Source organism: Myxocyprinus asiaticus, chromosome 17 (assembly GCF_019703515.2).
Source record: "Myxocyprinus asiaticus isolate MX2 ecotype Aquarium Trade chromosome 17, UBuf_Myxa_2, whole genome shotgun sequence".
NCBI classification, from domain to species: Eukaryota; Metazoa; Chordata; class Actinopteri; order Cypriniformes; family Catostomidae; genus Myxocyprinus; species Myxocyprinus asiaticus.
This window is the reverse complement of record NC_059360.1, coordinates 20,446,472-20,464,436: the sequence shown is the minus strand read 5'-3', so window position 1 is coordinate 20,464,436 and position 17,965 is coordinate 20,446,472. Positions and strand designations below refer to the sequence as shown.

Genomic DNA, 17,965 nt, shown 5'->3' with positions numbered 1-17,965 from the left:
TCATACGGTTTTGGAACAACATGAGGGTGAGTAAATTATGACAGAATTTTTCTTGTTGAACTATTCCTTTAAATACATTTTATGTAGAAATTGCATGATGAAGTTTGTAATAATAAAGGATGCACAAAATCTCTGATGAAACTCAGTCCCCTATATCAGAGATCCTCACTTCTCTTGTGTTCCAAAAGAGACCTCGAAGGAACCTCGGTTTGACCTCAATTTAATGGGATGCAATTTCACATTTACCAGGAAGAGGGCACGACACTAACAGAGTCGGCCTCCTTTTCCTTCTTTAATGATTGGAGTCCACTGTGAGCTGGTCGTAAAACCCGTAAAAAAAAACGTTCCACAACAAAACATGCAGATCAGGGGTACGGCGAGCCAGATCCTCAGCCAAGAAACAGCAGAGGCAAAACAAGAGGTGCATGCCCCTGAAATATAGAGGGGCCAAATAAAAGAAGCAGATAAATCAACTAAGCAAACAAACAGCCCTCACAGGGCGAGCAGAGGAGCCACTTAGCCTCCTGCCTCCGTGCCGCCATGCCAGTGCTTTGTCACCGAGACCCACTGCTGCTGCACCCTGTCATTAGGCAATGGCATCTCAGCAAGAAGAGTAAACAGACATTAAATCAATTACAGACGCTCCTCTGCAACATCCAGGGTCTCTGACACTGCCCCCACCCCCTCAAAAAAAAAAAAAAAACAAACAAACAAAAAAAAACACAATAACAAACAACTCACCTTGCTATAGTCTCCAATCTATATGATCTGTGAATATAGAAATCCTATGGGATTTATATCCCTGACATTTAAGGAATAGTTTACCCCAAATTGAAAATTCTATCATCATTTACTCACCCTCTTGTCCTTCAAAAATGTTATGACTTTCTTCTGTGGAACACAATAGTACTTATTATAGCACAAAATATCCAAGCTATTCTTTTCTTCTGTTCAACCAGTATGGATTTCTTAATGGCCATTGTAGAAATCTAGAGAGCAGCGAGGCCGATATAATACCAATATATATATAACTTACATCATAAATGTATGATAGCAAACGAGATGTGCACAGAATTGCTGATATTAAATGAACACTTATTTTACACAATATTTACTCCAAAAAATGAAAACTACAATTGTTTATTATCCGTTGACAAATATCGGCAAATTATTCGGCTTGGCCGATATAACGGTCCATCACTACTCCTTTCCATACAATAAATGGTGACCACGGCTGTAAAGCTAAATTTTAAGGCAAGATTTTCAGTGAGCAACAACTTCCATTTTAGTCTGTTCCTCACACTTCATATGTCTTCAGAAAGCTTGGAATATAGTGTCATATGAACTACTTTTATTATGCTTTTATTGTGTTTTCTGGAGGCGGACTGCACCTTCACACTATTCACTTTCAGTGTATGGAAGAGAGCAGTGTGAAAATGTGTCAAAACTTCTGCTCTTTTGTTCCACAGAAGAAAAAAAAAGTCATGAGAGTTTGGAAAAACATCAGGGTGAGTAAATAATGACAAATTATTTTTGGGTGAACCTTCCCTGAAAGCTTGTTTATAAATGAGTTATTAATGAGTTAGTAACAGCCATATGGCCTTTGTTGAGCCGCCCATCTCAAATCATGTTGAAGGGAAGTGGTGGGAGTGCTAGGGGCTGAGTCTTACTTACCCTGCGGTTCAGCGCGGTTTTACTGCCCTGCCTGCCCTGCTCTCCAAGACTGTTCTGAGACAACATCCTGTCCATATCCTCTTGCCATGCTACAGATGGAGAGAGTCAGACATTCAGGAGGTATCAGAGAGGAAAATCTGTGCTGTTAGTCAATTACAGAAAATATCTGCATGAGAAACCAAAGAAATCAGATCACAAACTACAAAGGACCAAATGTTTTCAGCATCTTGCTAAAAGTAAAGCCTGTATTTAAAGGGATAGTTCAACCAGAAATGAAAATTCTCTCATCATTTACTTACCCTCGTGCCATCCCAGATGTGTATGACTTTCTTCAGCTGAACACAAACAGATATTTTTAGAAGAATAATTCAGTTCTTTAGGTCCATACAATGCAAGAGAATGGTGACCAGATCTTTCAAGCTCCAAAAATCATATCCAAATATCAAAAATCCATATAACTCCAGTGGTTAAATATATGTCTTCTGAAGTGATGCAATCACTTTTGGTGAGAAACCAGTCAACATTCAATCCTTTTTTACTATAAATCTCCACTTTCACTTTCAGAATGTGAAAGTGAAAGTAGAGATTTATAGTAAAAAAGGACTTAAACATTCATCCACACATATTATATATCATATGAAGATATGGATTTAACAACTGGAGTATTATGAATTACTTTTATGCTGCCTTTATATGATTTTTGGAGCTTGAAAGTTCTGGTCACCATTCACTAGCATTGTATGGACCTACAGACCCGAAATATTCATTTGTGTTCAGCAGAAGAAAGAAAGTCATACACATCTGGGATGGCATGAATTTTGCAGAATATATATATAAACATGTAATAATGTATTAAATTTAGCTAAGAGAACTTTACTCTTTGGTAACTGAGAGCATGATCAAATTAGTCAAAATATCAAATAAAGAAACACGTAAAGTGTGGGAGATGTGTAGATTTTATGAAGGACTGGCATTCCAGTCTAGGGTTGCTCTGATACCAAAATTTTGGCTTCGGTACAATACCAGCCCTGATACCTCGGTATCGATACTAATTCGATACTTAGGCAACAAATTTAAAAAAAAAAAAAAAAAAAAAAAAAAAAAATTACTTGACTAAAAGAACTGCATAAAGTCTTATAGATACAAAATATGCATTTTCTTTTTTAATTTGTCTGGATTCCATGTTAAATGCTTTAATTAAAGCTATACAGTAGGTATTTGATTAAACAATTTGATCATAACATTTAATCAAATTAAAAAAACAAAAATTTTCAACAATATAGAGCCAATAATAATATTTCAATAATAATAATATTTTTATATATATATATTTTTATATATATATATATATATATATATATATATATATATATATATATATATATATATATTTCTGGTAAAAATAAAATACAAATAAAAATAAAAAATAAAAAAAGATGCAGAACAGAGCTTTACAATATTAATGATAACATTAAATGAAAACAATCTGATTACCTGAAGCAAAAGGCTGCCATGGCTGAATCACAACATGCTGATATTCAATACACTTGCATTTGTGATATTGCTTACAGATAATAATATTAATATTATAACCATTTTATATTATTGTTATTATGAGTATTATTGTGACTACTTTGAATATTACACTTTTATACAGTAGTAATATTTTTCTGTCGTAATGTCTTGAATTTCACGCATCTGGTTGAATAGAGCTCTTATTTCAGCAGGACTTTTATTTTGAAAGACCTCTGAAGTTCTTCCTGTTTGTGAAGGGTTCGTTATATCAAGCATCCCGTGACTCGCGAGCTGAAATCTCTGAGCTGTAATGGTGAAAAAGGTCATTTGAGAGTTCACAGCCGATTATACACTAAACACACTGCTCTGCAGATGGATACTATTGGACACACTGCATGAAAATCAAGCATTAGTAGTGTGTGTTACGTTTGTGTGCACGCCTGTGTGTGTGTGTGTGTGTGTGTGTGTGTGTGTGTGTGTGGTGTGTGTGTAGGAGATGACAGAGCAGGATGGCGCCTCTCATTCGTTCTGTGGCACGCATGTGACTGTATATTATTTCATTAAATGCAATCCTTCTGCTGTTTAATGATCACACTTGGCCATATCGAGACTTTTTTTTATTATTATTTTCAAATGGTCTTTGATTTCATCTCAAAACTCTCACATTACATTACATTTTGCTAATGGCAGCATACTTTAATTTTGTACCGGAATTAGCAACAAGATGATATTGTACCGAGTTTTCTGCACAAAGACTGCATGTGGGCCTACTTATTACTGTCATACTACATACTCAAAAGTAGGTAGAAGGTACTTTCCCACTAGCACAGTACATATTTTTCATATTTAGCAAAAGTACACAAACTGGGATTCAGCCTTACACCCAGTCTACAAAGGAAGAGAATGGCACATTGCAACATATCAAAACTAGATCACTCCCATTATAATCAACAAAGCTGTCTACACTGAAAGTGTAGCAACATTGGGCATTTGCAGTATCTACAGTTTTGTCAGTTTGTTGAATAATGTCTTGACCAACCGTCAGTGTTAAGTTGGTCTGCATTGGCTGGTGAGGCGATGCAGAGTCTCTTGGCAGTGCTGAGGTCACGGCTGTTGAGGAACACCGGCAGGTGGATGATGTTTCGCATGTAGTCGTGGCCATTAATGTTTGAGTCGCGTAGCACACTGTTGAGGTTCTGGTTTATGGCTTTGATAATGATATGAGGGTCGCTGGCAAAAATGGAGATGAAAGGGCCTTTAGAGAAGAGCACTCGAACCTACAAACAGAAGAGACATTGGAATGTTTCGTCTTTATTAACGGAGGAACAATTGGTGAAGCTGTGGCCTTTCAGTTAGTACACATGCTAAAAGCAAGTCGAGGTGCTTATATTGGAAACACAGGTTTGAATCTAGCCTACATTGTATCCCATTCTCCTATCTAATTAAGCATTACTATTTCTCATACTTAGGGTTAGGGATTTGCATAAACTCTAAAGTATTTAACTTCAAGTCTGCAAAGATTTATGAGAATGCCATAAGGATTATTATATTAGCCATATTTAGGGACAAGAGTATTAGAGACTTTGGGATAGGCTCTTTTGACTTGGGCCAGTAAGCAACCACCCAGAACACCCTAGCAACAACGAATCAAGACCCTAGCAACACCCTTCGCAACCACCCACAACACCCTGGCATCATGGTGGAGAGTTGCATTGGCAATCATCACTCGTATTTTCATAAGAAAATGTAAAAATCTAGTTTCCTTTATGTAGTTTCTGTCAAATAAATAAATAAAGGCAAAAGTAGGTAGCTGTAATTCTATTAGACTAAGCTATATTACACAGACTTCATCATATAGTCCAAATTATATGTTATGTATCATGTGTATCTCCATATACAGTCATGTGAATATCTATAAACAAGCCACTCTGTAAATATCCACACACACACACACACACACACACACACACACACACACAGTACTAATGTGAACGTCATGGGGACTTTCCAGATTAATGAAGGACATTATAACATGTCCAAGTGTCACAGGACACTGATTTGTGGACTGTTTAAAAGTTTAGGATGGCACACATCCTTCGTTTAGTGATCGCTGTGAAATGTTTGCTTACACTGCAGTTCTCTACACTAACTCAATTGTCTCTTGATGGCACAAAATACGCCACCTCCATCAGCATCCGTAATTTATCTTATGGAACATCAGCCTTGGAACAATATTTAGCTTAAAGGAAAAATTCAATTTAGTAATTCCAATCAAAATCAGAGACAAAAGATCAGAATTTAAAAGGGATGTGGCTAATTGTGCCAGAAAGGAATCTTTGTGGGTTTTTGCCGGCTCTCTGGTAAATGGCAGATTTCATTAGCCATGAACAAGCTGCCAACACAAGAGGATTATACCCAAATAATGATATTTAGCTGAAGGAAATTCCATTAGTCCAGCTGCGAGAGAGGAATCTGAACTTTCCGAACTAAACAAGCCTGAACTCTGGGTACTGCTGGATGTCTATGAGATGCTTGAGAGGTGAATGAGCTTGTTCTTCCCACAGAGTGGACATAAGATACCTTATTTGTCCATTTAGTCAAGAGCAGGAAGTAAAGGAAGTGATTTGTGTGTTGAAACAGAATAAGTCTTTCATATTTGCAGCAGAGATGGATGGCTTTTGCCGTCAACAGGTTTTGGCATTGGTTGAATACATATGGCCAGATGGGATCCTGACAGTAAATAAGATTTGAATACTTTTATTCAGTTGCATGGGAGATGTTCAATAAGGTTTATGATATTGAAACACTTTTACTCTAACGCATTATTTGAAAAATGATACATTTTAATGCTTGTATTACAGACCCACCTACATTTACACACTTATTCCAATATGATTAACTTTCACAGTAGCTCACCTGATAAGAGTGTTGGCAGTGGTGTAAAGTGACAAAGTACAAATACTTAGTTACTGTACTTAAGGAGCTTAAAAAAAAGCACGCGCTCATGGAGTCTGTGTCAGACCAGTGAAGCGCGCTGAATTAAACACGCTTCCAAATGCACAGATAAGATGCAGTTTACCCCAGCTGTGTAAATTTATTTTTCACTGTAAATAAGGCACAGAACACGAGGAACAACTGAGGACTCTTCTAAGAGGCTGTGGATGATTACAGTACATGTTTTCCACCACATGATTTTGCTTTATTCATCAATTGTGATGAATGGAAAACAGGGTGCCGTTTTGACTCGGTTTGGTTTCCGCTCACTGTTTGTCGGCTGCTTTCAAACTCTCACGTGTGCATATGTCTACGTGTGCTGTAAAGAGCATTCATGTTGAATTGCCACCAATCCCGGGATCATCCCAGCTTTTGGTCATCTATCCTGGAAAAATACAATTCCATTCGCAAAACATCCCCGAATTTGAAAATGTTCCTGACGCTTTCACCCACATGAGCACTTGTTTATGTGTACACTATAATACTCAAGAAGACTGATCAAGCGTGCTCTCATAAACCGCTCTTTCATATGAATATTTAGAAAGTTCGATTCATTTTAGTGAATCGGTTTGTTCAGATGATTAATGTACATAGACCGTATTAAAGGACGATTCCTTTGAGTTTCACGCAGAATACACTACGCATTATTTCACTTCTTATTTTTTGTTGCTGAATATTTCGTTAAACGCTGTTGTTCACCACTGTTTTTGAATTAAGTTATTGACATGACTTTGTTTACATTTATTTACACACTGGTGTATCCGTTCAAATGCTGTTTATTACTGATAATTATATTTTGTAATCAAGATAATACTTCCATGTAGTAAAGCCCTATTGTTAATAGCTTGTCATATAGCTAACTACAGTATTTTCTTAAAGGGTAGCTTCAACTCAAAATTGCTCAGGGACAGAATAAGTAAATACAGTACATATGTTGCATTTACACATAATAAAATGATTGACATTATTGTTTAAATTAGTTATATTCTGTTCATGTTCATTTCCATGAACTATAGCTTATTTTCTGTATAAAATACCCGGTCCTTATCCACCTGCGACTCAGTTTTTCTTATTGTATACTAAACTATGGATTTATTTTTTTATTAGTTTAGGGACAGTGCAAGAACATAATTTCAGCAAAAAAAAAAAAAAAAAAAAAAAAAGAGAGGAAGATGCATTGTATATAGAGATTATAGCACATGCTAATTTGCATCTCAGGTCCCTAGATAGGCTTTTTTCAATAGAAAAATTGCATGCACAAACAAAAACATGCTCACGTGTACTTAACTATCTAAATGAGGACATACCATTAACTTTTATTGTTTTCATTTAAAGTTTATTGTAATTACTATAAATTAACACCAAGTCTACCCCTAAATTTTTATTTTTTTCTAAACATAATTGATTGATTGATCCATGATTTTCCCTTTAAGGATACCCAAAATATCCCCAAAGGGAGGTTTTGTCATATTTAGCTCCCCTTTGGGAACTTATTTGTCTTCAAACTGTAGCTAATTACACACATACACACCGTATCGAGCATCTGCAGTACTTTGTCCTGTTCACAGGAATCCAGGCCATCAATGATGACAGCCAGTCGGGTCTGATTCTGAGTGAAGCCATCAATGGTTTTGGCCATTTTAGCCATGAGCTCCACTTCACACTTCAGAACCTGAGAGAGAAGGAAGGAAACAGATCAGCTAAACAAAACAGCAAATAACAAGCAGCATTATACAGGCAGCTGTTAAAGTTAGGTATAAAATTATCAATATGTGCAAGATGAAAATTAACACTAAACACTCAAATGATTTTTGCTGCTTGTTCGGTTTACTTTATTAAAATGAACTAAAGCAACACAATTCCAGAACATTTTGTCACAACTTGATTTTATTGTATTTTATCCATTTCAGTTTTTTTAAATGGAAGTTTAATTAATCCATTTCAGTTGGGATGACATGAATACTTTTTGTGGTGTTTATGTAGCGTTGATGTAACTGGACAGGGGATTTCCATTTCCCAGCATTGTACTCGATAGGGAGAGTAAATGTTAAAATTAAGTATTATTTTATGTGTTTTTGTGCAAGATGGATTAAGGGGGATACTTTTTAGTGTTTAATGTTTTATGCTGAGATTTAGAAGAGTTTCTGTTATGTTGGAGTTTTGGGGGTTACCGTAATGGTGAAAAGTGGAGCTTGAGCTAACAATGAGGACAGGTAGAAGTCACACATTCTATTAATTGCTTGCTTCGTTGAGTAAAATGCTGTGCTAACCATAGCATAGTTCCTAAACTATACTCTGTAGAGCTTCCAACCAGTGAGTATTTAGCATGCTAACATTCACTTTCACTAATTAGTACATAAAGAAATAAAATAGATTTATTTGAGTTACAATGACACATCTAATTTGTTGGGGTTGCCCAATTCAACTAGGTACACATAGTGTTTGTGTTGGAATTACATAGCTATTTTAAGTTAAGAAAACTAATTTCAAACACATTGTACCACTGTCCAGGATTGAAAGAAGTTCAGCCAAAGAGCAATTTTTTTGCTGTTTTCAAATATTTTTAGGACATTGAGTATATTTTGTTACAATCCTGTGTATTTCTCATTGGCTATCATTAAATTGTATTATACTGTATTCAGTTTACTGTATATATTGACATTATATTGGCCATCCTGCTGTTTAACATCAGTTTCAACATGGGCCACTGAATAAAACCCATACCAGTAAACCACTAGTAATAATCCAATGACTTTTGACTTAACCACACAATTTAAGTGCACTACATATTATATTACTATCATTGACTCACCTTCATGAATCCCTCACTCTTGAGCTTGTGCATGCTGTTGGCAGCATTGAGCAATCTCCTCCTCTGAGAGTGCAGCACAGAGTCAGCCACCTGCCACCAGGTTCGACAGTTCAGCAGTAAAGCCAGACCCACCACACTGGCCATGGCGATCAGAACAGCATTTATGGTAAGATTCTCTGCATCCACCTTAAAGATGGCCAGCAGGGTTATGCCAGTGATCAGACAACCCGTTGTCAACACAAAGAGCACAAAGGAAGGGACACAGCATGTCTTCTTCCACTTTTTTCCTGTGAAAGAAATTTGAAGAGCATCAGAACCACAATATTGTACAACCCCAATTCCGAAAAAGTTGGGACAATATGAAAAATGCTAATAACAACAAACATTTTTTGTAAATTATATTCACCCTTTGCTATATTGAAAGCACTACAACTACACATTATGTTTTACCCTGTGAATTTCATTGTTTTTTTTTTTTTATGTACAGTAATTTCAAATCAGATGATTGCAACACGCTCCAAATAAGTTGGGACAGTCGAGTGTTTACCACTGTGAAACATCACCATTTGTTCAAATAATACTTATTAAGCATTTGGACACTGAAGACACAAGTTTGTTAAGTTTAGAAAGTGGAATTTTCCCCCAGTCATCCATTATGCAGGTCTTCAGCTGCACAATTGTACGGGGTCTTCGTTTCTGTATGGTGTGCTTCATAATGCACCACACATTCTCAATTGGAGATGGTCAGGACTGCAGGCAGGCCAATCTAGCACCCACACTCTGATCACACAGCCATGCACTTGTAATCCGGGCAGTATGTGGTTTGAAGTTGTCCTGCTGGAAAATTCCCTGGAAAAGACGGTGCTGGATGGCAGTATGTGCTGCTCCAAAATTTGTATATATCTGTCTGCATTAATGGTGCCCTCACAGATGTGCGAGTTACCCATGCCACTGGCACACCCCTGGCCCATACAGACACTGACTTTTGGACCTGAGGCTGATAACAGCTTGGATGGTCCTTTTCCTCATTGGCCCGGAGAACACGACGGCTGTGTTTTTCAAGAACTATTTGAAATGTGGACTCATCGGACCAAAAAACACAGTTCCACTGTTCTACTTTCCATCTAAGATGAGCACAAGCCCAGAGAAGTTGGCAGCACTTCTGGACAGTGTTGATGTAGGGCTTCTGCTTTGCATAGTAAAGTCTTAACTTGCATCTATGGATGCAGCGGCGAGTGGTGTTGACTAACAAAGGTTTACTAAAGTTATCCCAAGCCCATGTTCATGATATCCATTACAGATGAAAGACAGTGACGTCTGAGGGATCAGAGATCACGCGCATTCAGAAGTGATTTTCGTCTTGCCCTTTACGCACCAAGATTTGACCAGATTCCTTTAATCTTTTAACAATATTGTGCACTGTAGAGGGTGAAATGGCCGAAATCCTTCCAATTTGTTTTTGGGGAACATTGTTCTCAAAGTGCTGGATTATTTGCTGAAGCATCTGTTGGCAAAAGTCTCTAATGATCCTTGATCTTGAAGGACTAGGCTGTTTTTGGAGGCTTCTTATATACTATGACACGATTGACTCACCTGTTTAACATCTCCTGTTTCGCCTTGTTATTTTAACTCATCAAATTGTTATTAGTCTTAAATTGCCCTTGTCACAATTTTTTTGGAGCCTGTTGCAATCATCTGATTTGAAATTACTGTACATAAAAAAAAACTAAAAAAACATCATATATATATATATATATATATATATATATATATACACATATATAATATGTATGTATGTATGTATGTATATGTAGTTGTAGTGCTTTCAATATAGCAAAGAGTGAATATAATTTACAAATCACTCCTTTTTGTTTTTATTAGCATTTTTCATACTGTCCCAACTTTTTTGGAATTGGGGTTGTATGAGTTTACACGGTAAGAAACCAAATTATGTTTTAAAACAGTTCCGGCTCTAAAATCTGATTGGATGAGCCATGTTTAAAGTAATAAAATAGCCAATATACACACACAACTGTGACTGCACACCAACTGAATTCTTTATTAATAAGTTGCTTGGAAACCATAAACTGCGTATAGTTACGCCAAGGATCTACTGTATATTACTTGGTGGAAAATTGTATATTGTGATTAGTATTGTTAATTAAGTAATAATTTATAAATATAATAATCATAAAAATAGGGGCAAGGAGGGGCAAGTCAAAATATTTTTTAAAAAAGGGCCGTTGCATATACATTTCTGAACATAAAAGTAAAAAAAAAAAAAAAAAAACAAAAAACAAAAAAAAAATCTTTAACAGTTTCAATATTCTTTTTGTACATTCTAGAGACATACCTTGATTTTCATCATTTTTGAAGACTCTGAAGAGTCTGGTGGCTAAGAAGCCGAATTCTCTCTCACAAGCATCGGACAGTGTGGCTATCATTTCTGCCATGGATGTCTCCCCTCCCACACTCGACAGACGGTTATAGTCTGTGAACAGAAACCTGGACAGATGGAGAACAAAAAAAGACTGACTGAAAGTGATCATCACACATGTGCGTGTTTTAACAGAATGCATAGGTAATCTAAGATGTGAAAAGAATATTCACAACATCTCTTTATCCTACCTCCAAATCATTAAGCAAAGTTTGTCTCTTTTAAATGGATAAACTGAATCTTTACACAGAGCAAATTAACTGAATTTCCCATTTACTGACTTTGCAAAGAACATCTTGTACACCTGAATTCTGTAAAGCATATGTGTGGGACACAAACAGATGTCTGTGTTACTTATAAATGTATTGAGATGAAACATTTTCTTTAAACTAGGATATGAATCCTAACACAAGGAAACTTTTGCAATAGATGGAGGACTTTGGTTAGCAGGTGAATTTAGCTCTATTCAGAGAGCTCTACCTGACGGGCAAGGCTTTGGTGGTTTGTTCCGGAAGCTCAGGGGGATTGACGAACATGAGTTTGAGCAGCAGCTCCAGGTAGCCGATGTGACGGGCCAGTCTGGTACTGAGGACCCAGGCCCAGCTCCAACCCTCCCCTCCTTTCCTTCCACCAAAGTACACCAAAACTGTAAACACACACACACACACACACACACACACACACACACACACACACACACACACACACACAAAACAAGACTGAGATGAGACAAGGTCACTTTTTGACGTCAAAAAAGTGTTTGAGTGTAAAATATGATGAAAGTAGAACAGAAAATAACTCAATCATTACATGGGATTCTGAAGTGCAATGCTGCGCTCTGGTGGACAAATATATAACAGTTCAGCACATTTTAGTAATCAAGAACATAACCACATATTCAGGATATAAAACGTAGTAATTTATGAATCACCAGTGAAAAACCTAGAATGCATGTGGTCAAAAATTGCACAGCCATCTACTGTTTGCCCCTCTAGGTATTCCTCCATTAAGGTGTCTTTGACAATGTGACTTTTTTTAACATTTAGTTGAATATTTTTTTAAATTTTAATAGAGAATTTGCATTACTACACCTAGAATGTATACAGTATGTCATTACTATGGTGTTCAGTGCATTTAACACTGGTAATACTCTTGTTATACATTGATTGTTTTTTTTTTTTAGTTTCCATTTGTCAAGTAATCAAATATATTTTTTTACCATGCTCACATTAAAGGGGCACTCAATAGTTCTCTAGCTAGCATTAGCATTGCTCTTCTTTGTGAACTTTAAGTACAGGTACGACAGTGGTGTTAGACGCTGTACTGCCATCTATCGATGTGGATAAGCATGATTGTCTCTGCTGCCCCCACCAGCTTTGGAATACCATTTGCATCTGGAAAATATCGGAATTTGAGGTGATATCTAAAATTATTTATTACTACTATAATTTAATTGCTCAAATTTAACAGTGTTCATTTAACATAACAGCCATAATCTATGCATAGGAAGAATTCACAGGGAGATTAATTTAGATTTTTGTACAGGACTGAAAATAATTCCTCTCACCTGTTCCATTGTTTGTTTATACCCATATAATTTGTTTATGAAAGGTTGATGGGATATTCAAGTTAAAAAACCACCAGAATAAAGTTCCTGTGAACTGCCTTGACGAGCACAGGTTTTTTTGGCCAGTTGACATATTTCCTACTACAACATAAATTTGAGGGGGGAACTGTCGAAAATAGCCATTAGGCTTTAGTTTACATTTCAGACCAGCAATCCCACCAGAATGGGTGTTCAGCCGGGGAAACTGAGAAGTGATCTCAATACCAAATCCAACTGCTTTTCCACTGACTGGAGAACTGAACGATGATCTAACTGACCATGTTACTATATAACCAGCCAACAAACTCACAAAGCACATCGCGGTCTTTGCTTACAATGAGGCTGGAGCAGTTGTACAAGTCCAAGTGAATGGTGACCAGAATACTGAAGGTCCAAAAATAACATAAAGGAAGCATAAAAGTAATCCATACGACTCCTGTGGTTAAATCTCCTCCCTGCCCAGTAGGTGGAGAAATGCAAAGAGAATACGAAATTGCCAAACACAAATGAAGAAGAATGTGAAAGTAGAGATTTATAGTAAAAAAGGACTTAAATATTGATCTGTTTCTCACCCACATGTAACATATCGCTTTTGAAGATTAGATTAAACCACTGGAGTATTATGGATTACTTTTATGCTGCCTTTATATGCTCTTTGGACCTTCAAAGATCTGGTCACCATTCACTTGCATTGTATGGACCTACAGAGCTGAAATATTCTTCTTAAAATCTTTGTGTTCAGCAGAGGAAAGAAAGTCATACACATCTGGGATGGCATGAGGGTGAGTAAATGATGAGATAATTTTCATTTTTGTGTGAACTATCCCTTTAAGGCCACGTCCACACTAATATGTTTTCATTTGAAATGCATTGATTTTGCAATGTTTACGCCTCTCATTCACACTAGAATGCTGGTTTCTTCCACCGAAAAAAAGAGTTTCGAAAATACTCTCCATAACTGCATACTTTGGAAAACGTTGACGTTAGGAAACTGAAAACGGATTAGGGTGGATGTGGCCAAAAAACTGTTTATTTCAGCAACTAGTCAGATTACTCAATAACTGTCCAACACTTTTGCTACCCAAACCCCTGACTATATACTTATTTTTCTCTACCTCAACACAATTAGTTACTTTATACTGTAGGTACTAGACACTCATGTAATATCTTACATTTATCCATTAGCTGCATTCTTTTGTAAACAATCCCCTATATTTATACAACACACTAGAGCCATTTACGATTGCCATTATTTATTGTGGGTTGTACAGTGCTTCCACCATGGTTTTTACATTTGATCTGCAAAGGGTTTATAATAAACATTATAGATACGAAAACCAAAAAAAGTACCAAAAAGCGCAATGGTACTCTTACTGATTGATTACCATGGTATTCTTTGAAGTATTGGGACACTATTAACATAGTTGGCTAATGTGTTATAAATTGCTTGAGTATTTCCTCATTCGTATGTTGCTTTGGGGGAAAAAAATGTCTGCTAAATGATTAAATGCAAATGTAAAGTTCCTTTGTGTACAACGTAAATACCATGGTACATGAATATGGTAATCATTCAGAATCTTTGCATCTATCAATGTATTACCATCTGATGCCATCAGTACTTTTTTTGAAAGGGGAGGAGTAAAAATGTAATTTCTCTTAAAATGTCATGAATGAAGTCTCCGTCTCACCAAAAAAGATGTACATCAGGGCGAGCAGGCTGAGGGCCACAGCGATGGCCAGCTTTGGGTCAACAGTGAAGCCCAGGACCAGAGCCACAGATCCACACAGCAGCAAAGTCAAAAACACCACCAACCACGAGAACTGGAACAACGGCTCCACCTGCTGCCCTGCAAATGTCTTCATCTCATCTGATGAAAAGAATGAAACACAAACAGATCAAATTCATGGTTATGATGGACCTCCAGATCTTAGGTCACTTAGTGATCTTTCATTTCCTCGCTCCTCCGTCCTCCAGCCAGTGACCCGGAAACTGATCAAACTCCATCATAATGAAGGAGGTAAGGACGGAGGACAGAGGAAGCTTACCGAGGGTGCTTGAGCGAGGATGCAAAAGTGGAACTGGTGGATTGTCAAAGCACCTGACGCACGCATAAACTCTCCTCCCCCTTCACATCTGACGCAACATTTGAATTAATGTTTCACTTTTGCAGTTTAAATAAACCATAATTCTCACATACTTCAACAGTGCATCTTGAATTATTAGGATTTATTATGAAAATATAAATTTATCAAGTTTCAACAACATAACGGCAAGCACTCCGAGGTAATGGAGCTGCGCAGAGATGGTGCTCTGAAGTGACGCTCGAGTGAGCAGGACATTCCATTTTTCAAATACATCTTGCTTCGATTCCTCCATCCTCATGTCCTTTCCTCATTTCCTAAGAGGGAGGAGCAAGGACGAAATGGAAGACAGCAAGGAAAGGAAACAAGGATGCACATTTTCAGAAATGAGAAGCACCCTTAGAATAGTGATTTCTGGCTCGTACCCTCCAGTTTCTTCAGCAGGAAGGACTTGCCGCTGCCCCACTGGGCATAGAGCCCCACACAGATGGGCGGCTGCATGGTGGGCTCGCTGAGGATGTCAGCCAGAGCACTGCTGTACAGGTCATATCCCAGCATGTCCCCATCACACTCAGAGGGAGACAGGTGCTCTAGGGAAGAAGACAGACAGAAATAAATCCAAACTTTCCCAATTTAAGTCCCAATGTATGTTTTCAGTTTTCAGACAAAATTTACAGGAATATTTAGTGAGTATCCATAAAATGTGTAAATATGGTCCAATAATGTAACCAAATATTCAACATTGCAGGGGAACCGAAGGTAAAATGTTAAGAAATGGTCATTTAAAAAACAATTTTGACCAATCATCTGAATATGGTGCGCTTAGGTGTCATTTATGGTGAGGATGGGTGGGACATGTCCCCACCACTTTTTGCCTAGGTCTAGATGTGGGTGAGAAACAGATAAATATTTAAGTCCTTTTTCACTATAAATTCTCCTTTCCACCCAGTAGGTGGCGATATGTACAAAGAATGTTAATTGCCAAAAGTAAAAAAGGACTTAAATATTGATCCGTTTCATTTTTTGGTGAACTACTGCTTTAAGCAGGAGTTTCCATTAAATTTGTATGCTTTATGAGGCGATGCCAGCGTGTGCTCGTTGCGCCTGTTATCGGTGGCGGAAAGCGCCAGTGACAATTTTCTCTTCAGCAAACACACCTTTTCAGATACAACCTCCACTCGCTCTGCTTTTCCACAGCTCATGAATCACAAAACAATAAATCCTTTTTCACCAAACAATAACTTCATAAGACCAAAATGTAACTCATTTTTCAGTTTAAATCTTGACACCTACAGTCTCCTCGGCGATCATGATTTCAAGCTCGACTACACTTCCTAGCGCATGCTGTTTGCCAAGAACACTGCTTATGTCAAGATAAATAGTGAAAAAGGTCATATATTTTGGTCGGTTCTCACCCAAAACAAATTGGATTGCTTCAGAAGACATGAATTAAAACACTGGAGTCTTATGGATTACTTTTATGCTGCCTTGATATGCTTTTTGGAGCTTCAAAGTTTTGTACCCCATTAACTTGCATTGTATGGACCTACAGAGCAGAGATGTTCTTCTAAAAAATCGTTTGTGTTCCAGAGAAGAAAGAAAGTCATACACATCTGGGATGGCATGAGGGTGAGTAAATGATGAGATTTTTTTCAATTTTGGACTATCCCTTTACGCCCTGGGTGAGTCATTGATTTGTTCAAAGATGAAACACTCACTGGCTCCAAATATCTGGGTGAGGATGCTTTTCTGGTGGGTGCAGTCAATGTTGTAAGGAGTCTCGCCCTCTTTGTTTGGTCGGTAGAGCAGGCGGCCATCTTTAGGGTTCCTTAAGAGCAGCTCAGCAAGCTTACGGCTTCTTCCACGAATGGCAATATGCAAGGCTGTATCTCCTTTCTGAGAAGACAATATTCAAATTTTAGACAGAATATGTTTTAAATATTCTCTAAAGAATATCATGCACAAATCTGATTAAGCTGAGTAAGAGTTTTAGGATTCAAAATAGTGTAGAAAAAAATATATATACCTTGTCCACTGCTGACACCTTGGCACCTTTGTCCAGAAGCAGCTCCACAATTTCAATGTTTCTCATCTTAGTGGCTTTTATGAGAGGGGTTTCTGCATCCTGACATGTAAAGACATTTAGTAGCACATGGACATAAATTAACTGGAGGGTTTATGGCTTTAATTACTATAAATTGATTATTACTATCAAATTTATACATTTATAGAGAGTTACTCTGCATTATCCAGTGAAGGTCATGTTTTTTGTGTTTACCTTAGTGTAGGCCTCAGTATCAGGGTTGCATTGCAGAATGTCTCGTACCATGGTTGCATTGCCTTTCTCTACAGCCCAGTACAGGGCAGTCTTACCGTCCTATATTAAAGAGACATAGAGAATCAAATGACTTGGGTGTATGACAACATCTACTTCCTCAATCATATGAGGATTCATAATATAATCAAAAACAGTTTCTTATAAGAGGTGACAATGGCATCAAAATAAAGAGTATATTATCTCTAGATTAGTTCCTTGAAAAGTGTGCTGATGGAGATAGACTGAGATAGAGAGGAAGTGTGGTGAAGGTGGTTCTAAGGGGGCGGGGTTGGCAGTTACCTGGCCTGTGACATCAATATCAGCATATTTATTAAGCAAAGCTCGGACAATCTCCACATGGCCTCCTCTGACAGCACCGATAAGTACAGTGTCACCACTCTAAAACAGTCAAAATACACACACGTTTACTAAGCTATTCAAAAATACTGTATATTTATATACTGTGATATATTTACTGTATATAAAGTTTATGGTACTGTATGTATTTTTATATACCATAGTGTATAT

The 17,965-nt window shown here is 37.3% G+C and overlaps 1 protein-coding gene across 2 annotated transcripts in view; it reads right to left on the bottom strand.

The window, feature by feature from the left end:
- LOC127455510 (kinase D-interacting substrate of 220 kDa-like) overlaps positions 1–17,965 on the bottom strand; it is a 92,724-nt gene that overhangs the window by 55,497 nt on the left and 19,262 nt on the right. For both annotated transcript variants that reach the window (XM_051723470.1, XM_051723469.1), the window contains 12 exons: positions 17,738–17,836; positions 17,399–17,497; positions 17,147–17,245; positions 16,839–17,016; positions 15,546–15,710; positions 14,727–14,906; positions 11,913–12,078; positions 11,349–11,500; positions 8,996–9,282; positions 7,715–7,855; positions 4,229–4,466; positions 1,675–1,763 (listed from right to left, as the gene is read on the bottom strand). In XM_051723470.1, the coding sequence (XP_051579430.1) occupies positions 1,675–1,763; positions 4,229–4,466; positions 7,715–7,855; positions 8,996–9,282; positions 11,349–11,500; positions 11,913–12,078; positions 14,727–14,906; positions 15,546–15,710; positions 16,839–17,016; positions 17,147–17,245; positions 17,399–17,497; positions 17,738–17,836 (1,893 nt within the window). The remainder of the gene's footprint in view (positions 1–1,674; positions 1,764–4,228; positions 4,467–7,714; positions 7,856–8,995; positions 9,283–11,348; positions 11,501–11,912; positions 12,079–14,726; positions 14,907–15,545; positions 15,711–16,838; positions 17,017–17,146; positions 17,246–17,398; positions 17,498–17,737; positions 17,837–17,965) is intronic.